The 16361-nt window shown below is 40.5% G+C and overlaps 1 protein-coding gene across 1 annotated transcript; it reads right to left on the reverse strand.

Annotated features, from left to right (window-relative positions):
- Nucleotides 1–3328: 3328 nt before the first annotated feature.
- Nucleotides 3329–13406, reverse strand: LOC146475760 (uncharacterized). The gene is made up of 8 exons (XM_085115357.1): nt 13181–13406; nt 10737–11598; nt 9559–9727; nt 7829–8102; nt 6522–6749; nt 5916–6167; nt 5273–5473; nt 3329–3694 (listed from the first exon to the last, which is right to left on the reverse strand). Exons 2-8 carry the CDS (start codon nt 11560–11562, stop codon nt 3329–3331), a joined length of 2316 nt encoding a protein of 771 aa, XP_084971483.1. The 5' UTR covers nt 11563–11598; nt 13181–13406.
- Nucleotides 13407–16361: the final 2955 nt, after the last annotated feature.

A 16361-nucleotide genomic window follows, 5' to 3' on the forward strand; every position in this document is an offset into this window, starting at 1 on the left:
TCACTCAAATCACACCTTACTTTATAGTGTGCTGTAAACTGAACATGTATACGACTGTAATTCAACCAAGGCCAGATGGTCCCAACTAGAGATAAGAATTGGTTTTGCCAAAATACTCGAACAGGAAAGAACAACGCAACTGTTCTAAGAAAACAGATATCAAGGAAAACCAATCAGGATGATAAAATCCTTAAGTGCTTTGCCTTGATTTCAACCTTCGAGGAGAACCAAGCCAAGGTTAAAGGAAGTAGGCAAACCTGTCCACAGCACAACTGTTAACTCTAAAATTAAAGTCGAAAACACACCCTTACATTAGCTTCACCACATGCCCCCCTTGTTAAATTAGGCATCGTCCCCGATACATCAAGCTGTAAAAAGGCCAAATAATTAATTATAAAACGTTTACCAAGGTTGGTAAAATTAAAAACAGTATGCACATTCAAAATCTTCGTATTGTCATAAAAAGTCAAGGGCTTTGGACTATGGCTAACCATCAATGGAGCAGGGTAAAAGGTAACTTCCTGAGTAAGCGAGTCGAATTGTTGAGTTTCGACAAAAATCGCTAAAAGACAAAAGATGCTCAATGAAACTGAGGAAACAGGAAATTACTTTGGATTTTTCCCTAGAATCCATTCCTGAAAACTACATGGACACGCAGCCAGAAGAGAAAAAGACTTGAATGCTCGAAGGAAACCAGAAAAGAAGCAAATTACTCATAAAAGCAACCATATCAAGCCTGGGACTGCTCGAATATCTTAATAAGACGTTTGTCTAAGATATAGTCTTCTGCCGGGTTCCCAAGTAGCCTTTTTCAGTGGGTAACCAAACCATTTAACTAAAAATTGCCTCTGCCCTTTTCGACTGAATTACAGCAGTGGGTCGTTGTAATAACTAACTTTTCCTAACAGCACTCTTAAACCTAAGTAGATTAATCTCTTAAACATTAATTAGACTCTCACATTACAGTCTCATTGTAACGAAGTCGCCAAAACCTTTTTGTTTAGGGGATGGGCTTGTAAACTCTGGCAGTGCCTGATCCATGGTGAATCACATCACAGCTACTTCTACTACTAAGAATGAACGTTAGTGGCTCTACATCCCTTGCTATTTCTATAACGTTGGTACATGCTTCATCCCTGCGGGTAGAGAGACTGGCGAGGCCTGTCGTGCAAAGGGCTTCTTGGTAACAAAGATGCGGCAACATGATCAGTAGAGCCTTTCTCTGCTCAGATTCAATGACAGTAGCTAAATAATCTGACAGGGCGGCCCACACAGGAGAGACATACTCTAAGACAGATCTTATAAGAGCGCAATAAATTTTAACCAGGTTTTCAAGGACAGCTCCTGATTTCTTAAGGAGCCTAATTGCATATAGATGCTTGTTGGCTCATTTAACTATATGTTAATATGTATGAGAATTTAAAGATTATAAATCGACGCTGTAAAAGTTTCAACCGACGTTACGGCAATGCTGCCTTCTCCAAGGTACAAGACAACACCGTTAAAAAGTTCGTTAAATTAGCTCACATGCCCGAATTGATTTCATAATCGCGAGATTGCGCGCAACGCACGTGGCAACGCATGCCAGCGCGCGAGCAAGTGAAAAACAAACAATTCACGTAAAACTAAAGTCCTGATCAAGGCCACTAGGACAGTTCCATATTTAAAAATCAACCGCATCTCTTGCTTCTTCCGGTATTCTTGGTTGGCTAGGCCTACCTTCAAAACCACAACCTTCAGATCTTCGAGTGTATGATTCGCTTGGTTGAAATGGGCTGGCACAGGAAGGTCATTTCTCTCGTTTATATGTATATTCCATGTTAAGTCATAGCTAAAAAAAAGCTTTAAATGATCGCTTTTACAATTTTAAACGTACGACTAATCTGCATTTCGCTGGCTATAATTGTACTTACAGCCAAGCGAGGATTAACGATGTTTGATGAGGCGAGAATTCGAGAAAAATTCCAGGATGCTGCAAAACTGCGCTGCGTAAACGCAAACCTCGTCCAGTTGTGCGGACACTAACGTTGCAGATTTATTTATTAAACGTGGGTCAGGAGAAAATTAATTGATCAACCGACAAAAGCAAAATGCTTTAATGGTCTTTAAGACTTTGCTTGGCCTTACACCTGAGTACTCTAAGCGAGCTATTTATCAACCGAAGTTACACAACTGAACAATTTCTTTGAGAAACTGTGAACAAACTTGCAGGTCCATTGCCTCGTACCAAGTTTCTGAATCACAGCTTCATCTATAGTGGTGTGACACTTTGGAACAACTTTCCCTCCGTTTGCGGCAAGCAGAATCACTAAATGTTTTCTGGCTTCAACTATACTCTCGCACCTCTTCCCGTGAATAATTGTATTGTTCAAAAAAAGCGTTCATGTGAAACAGTCTTTTTTCAAAGAATTTTTATTTATGGTCAAATGAAGACTCGGACACTTACCACAATGTAACTCGTTATGAAAGCGAGGCTTCATGCAAAGTTTTATTATAAACATTAGTTTTCATTTATATGCAAACAAAACGAGTTTTCACATGAAATGCTTTGCACGAAGCCTCGCTTTCATAACAAGATTCAAAACAACTCGGACATGGCCTATTTTGTTCCAGGCAAAATCCAGCCTTGCATTCCTGACCTCACAACACGTACATTGACAAAAATTCATTTATTTCACAATCTAGTGTTCTAAAATTACACAGATAAAACTGGAATAACCGGAGTATTGATTCAGTGCAGTCACTTCAGCTCTTTGCACACAAACGCATTGCGTATCTATTTTTATACTGCTTATATACGGTATGTTATTTGTAAACTAACTACCAAAATGCTATAATATTTAGTAAATCACAGTACGTTTCCTTCAAGCTTTTTAGAAAACCAATTTCATTAGACTTGGCTCATGCAAATCCTTCGGCGTAAGCTACACCGCAAAATTTGTCTCTTTCAAGAGATGCTAGTCGCTTACGCAGCCGTTCTCAGTTGCTCGTCACTTGACGTTAGGGTGGAACCTTACGTTACGACTTAAAGAACGCCTGCGCAGTGGACAAGAAATTATACACAGCTGCATAAATGCAAAATTGGCTGAGAAATGATTCAAATGTGAATTTTTAAAGATGGCCGCTCAGGGGAGAATTGATCGCTCGTGAGGAATTTTCAATGCAGAGCTTGTCTGACAACTGATTCAAACAGGATTTTACAATGTTCAAAAGTACTCCATTCTAGCATTCCAAGTTTTTCATCGCTTTTTACACATCGCCTATCACTGAATGTTTCGTCGGAACGATAACGAAAAACCATATTGTGCATCAGAAGATACAAGCTAAGCTAGGAGAATTCTTTACAGCCTACTTTCTGAGGATATTTCTTACAAGCGATATAAGCTTTAATGTGCTCCTCCAGATAAGTCAGCGGGAACTCCCCTTCGCGCAGGATCTCGTAATGAAAATCCTTCAGTGAAAAATCTTGACCCAGTTCCTTCTCAGCCATATTCTTGACGCGCGAGATTTCCATTTGTCCGGTCAAGTAGCTTGTTACAAATCCCGGCGTACTCTGCAATCGTATGATGTCTTTGTTGACTTGGTGATTGTTGTCTTCCCACACGTATCGTCGGTACATATCTCGAATTTCAGACACTGGTTTACCGTAGAAGTTTAAGTCAATGTCGGCTACAACGCGAAGAGCGTAAAGTTTCTGTCAAAAATTAAAGTTAAAATTTCAGCAAAGAGTAATGCACGAAGATATAGAGGAGGGGAAAGGGGAGAAAGGGTAGCCACACGTAAAGTAGGTAGGTAGGTAGGTAGGTAGGTAGGTAGGTAGGTAGGTAGGTAGGTAGGTAGGTAGGTGGGTAGTTCAAGTTTATTAAGTTTTTCAAACAGTTACTTACAGTAAACACCGCCTGCAAATAGCGAGCTAATCTAGGCAGGCGGTGTTAAGGACATACATACACGAATTACTAATTGAAGGCGTTAAAAAAGTCAATGGTAGGTAGGCAGGTAGTAGGCAGGTAGGTAGGTGGGTAGATAGATAGGTAGGTAGGTAGGTAGGTAGGTAGGTTGGTTACCTACCTACCTGGTTGGTTGGTTGGTAGGTAGGTAGGTAGGTAGGTAGGTAGGTATGTAGGTGGGTAGGTAGGTAGGTGGGTAGGTAGGTAGGTAGGTAGGTAGGTAGGTAGGTAGGTAGGTAGGTAGGTAGGTAAGTAGGTAGGTTGGTAGGTCGGTAGGTAGGTAGGTAGGTAGGTAGGTAGGTAAGTAGGTAGGTTGGTTGGTAGGTAGGTAAGTAGGTGGGTAGGTGAGTAGGTAGGTAAGTAGGTAGGTAGGTAGGTAGGTAGGTAGGTAGGTAGGTAGGTAGGTAGGTAGGTAGGTAAGTAGGTAGGTTGGTTGGTAGGTAGGTAAGTAGGTGGGTAGGTGAGTAGGTAGGTAAGTAGGTAGGTAGGTAGGTAGGTAGGTAGGTAGGTAGGTAAGTAGGTAGGTTGGTTGGTAGGTAGGTAAGTAGGTGGGTAGGTGAGTAGGTAGGTAGGTAGGTAGGTAGGTAGGTAGGTAGGTAGGTAGGTAGGTAGGTAGGTAGGTAGGTAGGTAGGTAGGTAGGTAGGTAAGGAAGTAGGTTGGTAAGCCGGCGGGCGGACAGGCAGGTACTTTATTTCGATTCGGATTTTAGAAGTAGCTGCAGTAGCTGTGTGTAATTATAAGGATAATTGACTATCAAATAGATGACAACATCGATGCAATATGTACTTAGAAAAGTTAGGAAATAAATGAGGAATTTCACATGATGCGTCTCATTGTTAAACGTATATCGCAGGATATCTTGTGTACGGACAACGAATGTTGAGTGCACCATAACCTTGTTTGGGCAGGATAACAATGTGTTGAATTATATCATTCCATACTTTGCCACAGTTTCTTTGCCTGTAATAGCAAAGTTCAAACTGAGCTACAATTCCCTTTCAGCCAATATTCAAGTAATATATCAAACACGAGGAAGAGTGTTTCATCAGATATCCAAACTCTGAAAAGTAGGTTGAAAAAACCAGGCGCAGCCGAGTTTTTTTAAACGACTTCGAGGTGTTTGGATATCTGATGAGACACACTTTCGAGTGTTCGATATGGCTTCTCAAATGATCAATAATTCTTGGAGAAATTCAAGGCTAAAATTGGCAAAATTGTATGGTAATTAGGATCACATATTCAAACCACGGTCACGGTAGTGATTTTCTTTGTTTTCTCTTGATGAAATATTAATGAGTTTGAGAACTTTGTTTTACAAACTCACCTGATAGTATAACATGCCATATCTCTGCCGCAGGATTTCCTTGTCTGATTTGGTGGTATAAAGTGTTGTGTAGTCTGGATACAGCTCATCTTCACTGTAAGCTGCCCAACCCTCGGTGATCGCCGCAAAATAGTTCGGAGCGTTCAACCATGCGATTGGATCAGTACAGTCGCTTTGAAAATACTCTGCAAAGCTTTGAACCTGTAGAAGATGAAAATGCCGTTTTGTCCATCAGTAAAATATTGCTCTAATGTAATATTTTTTCAGCCAACCAGATACGCGTCCATTATTTTTGATGTTTCGTGATTTGTCTTAGAACTGTCTTTCCCTCGGGCATTTTACCGTGGCGTTCGTGTAGTTCTCGTGATTTCTCATGAAGAATTTAAAAGTAAGTAAGAATGATGTATTATTCAGTGAGTGACGCGGGCATACTCGGAAAAAAGGACTGAAATCCGAGTGTTCCTATCAGGAGTCGAACCTATGACCTTCTGATTACTAGTTCAGATGCTCTACCACTGAGCTACAGGAGACTCGTGGGAGCTAAAGCCATTAAAGTAGGTTCATGGGACAAACATCCTGCATACTGCTAGGAATGGAATGTCATGTGTGGCACATGCGTAATGGATTAAATGTAAAGCCAAACCTCAAGATGATGTCCTGCAACTTCATGAATTGTAGTCGTATATCCCGTCCATTTTGGTCCATAATTTTCCATGAAGAAAGGCAGCGCTTGGGCTGCTTTGATAGAGCAGTCTTTTGTGCCTAAGGAATAAGCGTGGAACACAGAGTGTGGATGGAACCAAGGAACGATTTCCATGGGGCATTTTGGTATGCATTTCTTCGGGCCATCCTTGTAGAGGAAATTTTTGTAGAAAGGTTTGATTTTCTCCTTCACCTGTTCAAAGAATACGGCAGTGATAACTATGGCATGGAGTACGAGCAGAACCGAAGACAAACAAAGGAAATCACTGCTGTGAAGGTGGTTTGGAAATGTGATTGTAATTGTCTTAAACTTTTGTCAACTTTTGCTTTGAATTTCTCGGATAAATATTAATGGCTTGAGAAACTGTGTAAAACACGAGGAAGAGTGTTTCATCCGATTTGCAAACACCTCGCTACTGGTTAAAAAACACCCCCCCCCCCCCCCTTTTTTTTTTTAAGTGAGTAGTCAATGACGACTTCACCCAATCACTTCCATCTATTTACAAAAGACCTCTATACATGTCTAACAGGAAAAACCAGTTGTTACCTCATTCGTGCTTTTTATCCAAGTCTGCATGGCCTCCCATCGTTTGGGACAATACAGCTTAGCACTCTCAGCATCAAAGCATTTTATAAAGGCGTTTTCGTCAGACTCGTTGCTAGGAAACAGGTTGTCATTGAAAAACATGTCCGCGGCTTGGATCTCACTTATGAATAAATCACGTGCTTTTATGTCATCGCTGTTACCAGTATAGTCTTTAACGAGCTGCACAGTCTGTAACAGATGAAAAATTTTAATAATGTAGTTCCTGATAATAACATATTGCTGGTCTTCTGCCATCAGGTGATGGTGTGATATCGAACCCTAACCCCTCAGGCTCTTTGGGCAGTAGTCAAGAGAGACGCTGGGGAAATCGAAAAAAAAGATCTCCATTGGCTGGCCTTAACGACTGTGCATTTCACTTGCATTGTGTTACCGTAAAAATCCAGTGCCCCAGGGATTCTCCTGGCGATTATACGGGATTGGCGATGGTGCTGACTGGCAGTGTGTTAAAACAATTATTTTAAATTAATATTTTGAAGAAGAGGAGAGTAATCTTGGGGGGGAGGGGGGGCACCTGCCCTGTTTACAACGTCTTACATGGTTGGTTGAGAGGACAAAAGGACGAGCAACAGAAAAATGATTCCAACCCTAAAAAACAATGTAACTGCAGGTTATCAGGGTCCAGTGAAAATAAATCTTTTAAAAGGTACAGGTCCATTAAAATCTGGCGTAGGACTTCCACGTTAAGGCTCGTCACAGTCAGCGCTTTCAAAATAGGAACAGGAGAGAAATTTGAACCACCAGCTTCGATTAAGTTGAGTACGATGGCTGTTTCATTCGTTTTAATACCCCCAAAGCATGCATCATGGATAGGTTGGGATTGGACATGTCTAAAATTGGGTCAATAAACGTGCAAAATAATGCGAGGTTCTAATTTTGTAAGCACTTTTTATATTAAATCATAGTTAATTGAGGGACTGGTTATGAAATCTTGCCATGAAACAATGGTGCTGCAATTTATGTTGGGACGGACACGATCGTGCACAATCCTTTGTTTTAACGTTCACACTACAGCTGAATATCTTAACAGGAACGTTTCTATCGGTCAGTTGTTCCAACACATTTCAAAATCTATTGTGGTTTGTGCACGGTCAAGGCCAAAAATGCTAACAAAAACATATAGCAAAGAAGTTTGTCAGGCTTCCTAACCATTGCGTTATATTAACTATGATGAAATCACGCACGTGAAGATTCAAGATTGCAAATTAAAAGAGAAAAATAGTAATAAATAAAAGAGAAAATAATCTCACCTTGCTATAAAGGCTGTTAAGGCGATTCAAAGCTTTGTCTCTCAGTTGCGCTGGTGTGATATCAAAGGTTGTATAAAATCTCATCATGGACTCATAGGTTTTGCTCCCCTTCAGCACCTCCCCGGTGGGAAGTTTTTGGTTTGCCGGGGAGTTCGTATCCCATCCGAGATTCTGGTTATCTTGCCATACATACACGTAAGGAAGAGGCAGTTTCTGAAGACCAGCGGCCAGGGTCTCAGGAGGACAGTTCTTCAAGTGGTCGTCCTCGAGATATCTATCGCCGCAAACAGAAACATTTTTACATGGTTCTTAAAAGTAACCTCCACTCCTGTAACAAATTGACGTTAAACAGAAGCCCATTACCCTGCGTTAAATTGTTGGAAATAGTTTCTAAGGCCGGAGTCAAACGTCGAACTTCACATGAGACGAGCTAAATTATACAATTTGGGTCGACCCAAATGGGTAAAGCTCGACCGTTGGGTCAAACGTGGAACATAATTCGTCGAACCAAATTCAGAGCAGCAAAAACGACTCCCCAGTTCCGTCAGTGAGATTTATTCATTAAGTTCGATTCACGAAAAAATCGACGTTGGTCCCACAGTCTATCTTCACACGTTCTACCCGTCTGAATCAGACGGATAGAATGTGTTGGTCGCAATTGAGTCAAACGTCGAACTTATCATGAACTTGATTCGCTCAGTTTAGTTCGTCTCATGTAAAGTTCGACGTTTGATCCGGGCCTAAATTTCAAAGCGTAGCTTTAAAAGTGGGAGATAACATTTTAGTGATCTAAAAATTGAATATGACTATCGCCCATTTTCGCGTTTAAATTTCCCGCGCCAATTTTCCAAACGAGTTACACGAGTACAACGTCATTTTCATATGAAAAGCAGTAATGTCTGTATTCAAACAAAGTCAAGTCCAGCCTCGCTTCCACTCAAAGGCCGGACAACTAAGCACACAAGCCTCGCTCTCACTCAAAGGCCGGGTAACTAAGCACACAAGCCTCGCTCTCACTTGAAGGCCAGGTAACTAAGCACACAACTGTAATTAACAATTATTCACCAAAGTGGAGGTAAATAGTGATATATCCATCACTATTCACTGACACTGAGGTGAATAATTGTTTTAGTATATACCATACAAGCTGAGTAAGAAGTGGATCAAAATTTACTTTATTTTTGACAATATACCGACAAACGGTGGGAAATTTTAAAATCTCGCGTGCCTCGCGGTATGCGATTTCTTATTGTAGAAAGTTCCGTCTCGCTTTCTTGCGGACAAATGAAACTTCTGGACACACTTGTTTAGTTGCTACGTGTCTTTTCTTCAATCGTTGTGTAAAATTTGTCTTGTTGTTGAACCATGCCGCAAAACATAAGATGTTTCATTGTTACGTTGTAATTATAGTGCTCGACAGTTTTCGTGAACAATGTAGTGTATTTTATTTTTCGCCTTAGAATACGAGGTTTGAAAGAATAAATAACTTACTATGCAATGCCGTCAAACCAAACTTTGTTGCCATTTTTGATTTTTTGTAATAGTCGTCTCTTTTATCGGAATATTTTCCTCTTAAGTGAGTGTGGCGAAGCGGGAAGCCATCTCGGTTTCTCTTCGGCTGCTCGGAGGTGAACAGTACTTGGCTAATCACCTCTGAGCTAGCCAATCAGCGCGCGCGAAAAGCACTGTTCGGTTGTGTGGTATATACTAACATGGGCTATTGTACAAACCTTAGCATTTTTAAGGCTGGTTTACCAATGTATGTTAGAAGCGAACGGTTGAAGTACGCCATCACATCTTCTCCTTTCTCTTCTTTCCAGGCCTTGCTGTCCTCCTCAGAGAGTTCATCAAAGAAGTCGGTGGACAGAATCACCGTGGAGAACATTTCTTTATAAACACCTGTAAGTTGAAAGTTTTGTAAGATTTCAGAGCTCGTCACACGTTATCATTTCGAACAGAAGTTTGAATTTTGTGCTCAACTTAAGGACGGTGCCTCCTAATACAGAAGTATTTTTGCACAGTTCATGACTATGCTGGAAAAGTAGATCTTAGTATAGGCTACTGGAATCCAGAAAGGAAATTGGGGGTAACGGGGCATTTTTTAGAGATAATTAAGCAACAATTGTTGCAGGAAAATACAAAGTAATATTTGGAGTTTTTTCTCGAAAATGAAGCTTTATTATCTCTGAAAAATGCATGGTTACCCCCAATTTTCTTTTTGGATACCAAGGGCACTTGCTAAGTTCTGCTTTCTCGGCATAGTTTTAAACAGTGCAAAAATATCCCTGTATTAGTAGGCATTACCCATAGGAAACCCGAGTATTGAGATACGCAGAACGTATGCGCAGTAACAAAAGCAGGCATCGTCCTTTAAATACTTCGATCGGTATTTAGGTTAAACACATATGCAGTTATTTCAATTAACGTTGTTGGATCAACGCTTAAAGCTTAAAGACATCTTCAAAGAGGCTGCCATCTCATTCATTTGATATCCTAAAATTTCTTTCATCCAAATGGCTCGCCATCGTATATCTTCACTAGACAAACGAGGCACAGCTGATTTTGATGAATTTATTCATAAAAAAAATCCACAGAATCTTGAGGTCTTGTCTTATAGCTTTATACTTTGATCCGACAACGTTAATTGAAGTAGCTGTATACTAAAGTAAAATTGTTCAGCCTAGATGTTATAAATCAAACTTTACGCTTAACAGGATTAAGTATGCTATAAATAGTATTTAGGAAGCTCAAGTAATTCGATTAAAAATGTCTTTGATTTTTGACCTGATTGGTCAACGAAGTCGAGATGTTATTGGGAATCTGTCAGTTTTGTCGTAATGTTATTGGCTGTGAAGACTGAAAAGTCAGTCAAAACTGTGAAAAGTTCAAACCATTTACTGCTCCGTACCTGTTTCATTTTGGAGAGCAATATTCCGGTAAAGCAGGTAATGCAGGTTGTGTAAACCAGCTATACAGGCCTGTCTGGAACGGACATAACCAGCACGAACGCCAAACTTCAAGTTTTCTACGTACGTTTCAAAAGTATGGTTATATTGCTGAATGAGCTTGTCCAACTCGCGCAAACCGTTCACGTTGTGTGGTTTGAAATATGAAATCACAGCATTAAGGTTTACGAGCACGAAACAGATTGGCTGCATGCAAAACACATCTGGACCAAGCATCCAGTCACCAGCGTAGTAATTCGATCCCAGAGGCGTCCAGCCGTTGTTATTCAACAAAATGGCCTTGGCGACATGAAGTGCTTTCCTTTCCCTCACTTTCAGTAAAGTAACGTTGATCGTAAGTGCATTCAAATCCTTAAGCAACTTCACTGCTGCGTCGGTTTTTGATTTGAGAGTACTCGGGCTCGGATCCCACGGTCGGAAGATTCGTCGGATTTCTTCGGGAGTGGCTCCGAACTTCATGTAAATTTCATTTGGATGAAGCGTCTCATAAAACACAGTTTCCATTTTTTTTAGAGTTTCCGTGAATTTTGAGCGGTTTGACTCAGCAGAGGGCATGCAGTGGGTTGAAAAGTTCGGTTCTTCGTGTGGCCACGGAACAAGAAGAAGAACAAGAAGCAAAATCGCACACAGCAGTATTGGACCACCGATGATCAACAGGTATGCGAGCCATCGTCGAGATTTTTTGAACTCCTTCGGGTAATAATCGGGAACAGTTCCGACAGTCGCTGCTGCCCCAGTTTGATATTCTCTGTAAGCTTTCTCGTCCATTTGCAAATTGGAATTACCTGGAAATGTGTAGACGGCCTGCAAATGAAAAATAATTGGGAGAAATGTGAAAAATGTTTGACGCATGAGTTGGGAGGGACCTGATAATACCGCAGTAATTATCAAGCATGGATATCAATGCGATAAGTCCGTGAGTAAAATACCCGTTTATCACCTCACGGACTACATCGCGAAAATTACACAAGTATCAGTCCGAATATAACGAAGATGATCCGAACCCTCCCGATGGCATAACGAAACCCTCGAAGAAGTCCAAGATTTTCCGAATCAGAAGATTCGCTCCGTCGCGATATGATATTTAAACTCGTCAATAAACTGGCTATATTGTTTTAGGATATAACAAACCAGTGGATACCGAAAACAATTTTCTGACAATCAAGGCACTTATCGCTTTTCAAAAAGAGTCCTACTATGAATAGGACACTAAAATCGGCCTTTCTTTTTAATTACACATTCCTTGTAAACTTTTTCCCAGTGGACAAGAACCATTACCCTTTTTGCATTGCTTTTAGTTTCTCGAGCAAACTAGTCTGTTTAGCCCAAAATTGAATAACAATGGCTGTGTTTCTGGACTTGCCGGCATATTCAAATGCAAAATAACTCTCAGTTGCTGCGAACTTATTTTTGCAGTCATATGTGCAATGATTTGATTCTGTCCGAACTTCAACGTTTTTGCTGCGCGTTTGTCAGACGATTTCGGAATCTAAGATGTCCTTCATAAACAGTCGTTTTCAGACACGCTTTGTAATTAAGATGACAAAGAGGCTTAACTGAATAGTTTAATTTTCTTTTTAGTCTCCGTCTTCGCGCGCGTTGTTTAACAGAAAGTATTCCCAGTGCGCGTTTTTGTTGTTGAATGAAAGCCGAAGAACATTGCCGATCTATGCCGTTCACATACAGTAACTTGTTTCTCGGAAACCATGTGAATTCTGCACGGTCTTTCCGCCACACTACACATTTTGAAACCCAGTAGCAACTAAGAATTTTTCACCCAAACTCACTTTAACGACCATTTTTTTATTCGTAACTAGAAAATTACTCGACAGAGGTGCGGATAGTGGCCGTAATTCCATCGATTGTCACCGAGAACTGAGCACAAGAAGACCCCAGCTACAGAAGATTGCCAGTAGCTTGCTCCGCGGATATAAATGAAAATCGAAATACTGTGATCACACGAATTGTTATTCAATAAAGGTAACATAAGCATACGTGAAGTTTAATTCACTGCTGCCTTTAGAATTGGTCAAATCGTGATGACCATGAACCATATAAACAGCGAACTGACCGTTCAAAACATTTGGGTAAGCAAATGACAGCTGTATCGAGCAACGTAAAGCCCAGATGTAAACAATAAAGCCCTGGTGAAATGGTCAAATATTTGTAGGCCGAAACATCATTTTGTATAAGCATGTTCAACGGTAAAACATTCGGGCCTTCTCATAAGAAGTTTTAGATAAGGATGTTAGTCGATGTCTAACGTTTTGCACTGTTCAGGAGTCTGTTGAACCAACTCAGGTGCTTGATCCGTTTAACCGCCATACAATACGATCAATACGATATTGGTTTATTGGACTAACAAGCATTAAACTAGTGTACTTACACTTTAATCTTCCAGGCAGGCCGTGTTTGCAGGCAGGGAAACGTTCGGCTTCTTCAGCAAATTTGGCTACGGCCGGGAAAAAAATACCATTACAACAAAGACCCGGCTCTGTCGCTTAAATGTGTACGTTATTCACAAGTAGTCTTTTTTATGTAAGCAACGCGTCCTTGCAAACAACAATAATTCACATTGTTTTGTTTGCCATAATGTAATTCCAGGGTACGAATGCAAATTTTTTTCATTGTTCTTTCACCATATTAGGTTTGTTGCTGCGATTTTTGTTTACGTTCATTATGATAGACTCATTAGTTTTGAATAGAGCCTTAAAAAAGCCTGCCGCACACTTAAGGAAAGAGCTGAGCAAACTACCTCGCGAGGCGATTAGCTCAGCTGTTTCATCACGTGTGCGGTTGCGTTTTCGTGAGTTTTTCGCCTCGCGAGGCCGTGAGGAAAATATCTATCATGTTTGATATTTGAGATTTCTCCTCGCGGGGCGAAATTCTCACGAAAACTCAACCGCACACTTGAGGAAACAGCTGCGCTGATTGCCTTGCTTGGCCTCGCGAGGCAGTTTGCTCAGCTCTTTCCTCAAGTGTGCGGCAGGCTTGTTACTTCGCTATGACCTTGCTATGACAAGAGATCATGATTTTCTTTGGGCTAAGATAAGCAGTTTTCGTTCTACACCTCGGAGTAGCGGCTTTAGTGCGCAACATGTCATTGAAAATACATGGTTTTATTGTTCTGTCAGTGGATTATGGTCTCTGCCCTGAATCCAGGTGCAGTATAGATCTTACAGCTCAAAACGTAGTCAAAGTAATGTTGGACACCTCATGAGGTTTAGACAACGTAGTAAATTCTTATCGTTCATTACACAGGTAACCCATGCCAGGCTCTACGAGCGCTTGTGTCGACCTTCGCAATGCACGTACAGTATATACGCGGTTTTATTGAAAAATCATTCGTTATGTTTTGTCTTCAAATACGAAACATTTTTCGCCCATACAAAACCTTCAATTTTCGCCATTACGTATTATTAAATTCTCAGCCTCGGATATTGCATTTCTAGCGTTCTGATTGGTTCACTAAATCCCGGTTATCAGCTCATATACCGTAGTTTGACCTTATATGGAAAACGATTGCCCCAGGTGTCGCTAAACTAAAAATTTTTTTCGGCGGGAAGCGAAAGTTTCTTCGGAAAAATGGAGAAAAAAGAAAAGAAAAGAAAGAAATACCAGACAATGCCATCTCAATAAAACAACAATAAAAGCCACAATTATTTAATGGTACGTATCTCTGAAGTTCCCTTTAAAATCAGAAAAATCGCACGATTTTACGATTTAGATCACATAACAACAACAACAACAACAACAATAACAACCGATTACCTTCAAAAATTTCAGGATGGCTTGCAAACCCTGGTGGTAAGAGGTTAAAGCCGATCGAAGAAATTTCTCAAGAAGAGCTTAATGCCTGCCTTTCTGTTTCTACGCGTTTACGAGGACTCCAGTTACAAAAGTTCATCTATGAAATCCGTACGAGCGGCGGCCATAATCTTCGTTTCCGTCGCTCGGCACCACTCAGCAAAACATTTGTACAAATGTGCACAGCTCTTACCCTTCTCGATAAGCTTGAAGTTTAAAAACTTGCACTGAATGCTTGTCTCAGTGCGGTTATACATCGTACACTTGGACTCGGCTTGGCTTAAGTGTTTTAAAACGTCTGCGAGGAATTCAGTTCAGCATAAAAAAAGCCGTCCTTGATCCGTTCCTTTGCTCGGAACCCAAAACATTTGCTCAAATGTGCACAACTATTACGCTTCTCGATGAGCTAAAATTCAAAAGCACTTGAATGCTTGTCTCAAGAGGTTGTTACTCGTACACTTGAACGTTTCTTGAATTTGAAATGTCCGGCTGTGTCTGATCTACTTCGCTTTCGATTTTTCATTCAACTCCGTTTGCAAAGAGCTGCGCGTGTCATGTGATCATTACGTTTCGCGCGCTTTGGTCGGAAGTTGCCTGAACATCCGGTCGTTTTAATTTGAAAGAAAGTTTTACTTAAAATAAAATTCAGTAAACTTCGACAGCAATATCCAAACGGGGAGAATTTAATAAAACAATTATTCTATTCGCGCTTGTTGGATATGAGATTGGTTATAGCCAACTCAGCGCTTCGCGCCTCGTTGGCTATTTACCATCTCATATCCAACGCGCACTCATGGAATAATTGTTAAATAGTTATCGTGAAACTCAAATTACCCCCAACACTGAAACGCTCGCAGAGCTTGGGTTACCTGTGATCTACAGTATTTAGAGTCAAGGGCTGATTTGGCGACAATGGCTAGCTTTCAGTTATCGTTTTTCATGGGTAACACAACATAGCGTTAAAAATTAAGAAAAAAAATACTCTTCCCGAATTTTACTCATTGTAAGTTAAAATAAAAGAGAAAACTCCTTTGAGCCTGGTACCAAGGCTTTCTTTCAATGCATCGTTGTCCGCGGAAGGCTGTTCAATTTAGTTCAATGTCAACGCTCAAATTAAAGAGTATCCCAAAACGATCGCAGAATGCCTAATTACTGGCCATTGTTGAGCGATTTAAGGCATGGGAGATCAGCTTTTCGATTCGTAAGGTTTTGTGAGTTGTTAGTGAAACTGTTAAATCACGTATTTAAAGCTGTTTGCCTTTATTTTCGTAGAAACATCAATCAAAGACGTTTATGCTGTCCTCTGAGTTTTTATCCGTTTTCACACTAATTGCCAAGCTAACCAATTTTTTCTTTTTTTTTTCTTTTGTTTATTTGTTTATCGTCTGCCATGTTGTTTGAACATGCAATTTTCAGAGCTTAAATGCGATAATTAATACACTTGTCGCGTTCGACTGTTTGTCTGGACTCGTTTCAGAATGTTTTGATCAATCTTGTTTAATCAGTGACGCATGGCAAACACGTTGTCAACAAATTCTGTAAAAAAGCGACCTTTTGTGAAGCATAAAGAACAACCCTGAACTTTAGTGTCAGTTTGCTAAACACATGCGGAAAAAGGAGAAAATGAGCGAGAGTTGGAAAAAAGTTACTGCTCCGTAGAGCTTTGATTTAAATATGGTCGCATTAATAGTCTACTCAAAAGTGCACCTTCTTTCATAACAATCAGACCGCACAGGAAAGTACTGCTCAGAAGCTTTTTA

The sequence above is a fragment of the Pavona decussata genome, unplaced genomic scaffold (assembly GCF_977016875.1).
Source record: "Pavona decussata unplaced genomic scaffold, jaPavDecu1.1 SCAFFOLD_83, whole genome shotgun sequence".
NCBI classification, from domain to species: domain Eukaryota; kingdom Metazoa; phylum Cnidaria; class Anthozoa; order Scleractinia; family Agariciidae; genus Pavona; species Pavona decussata.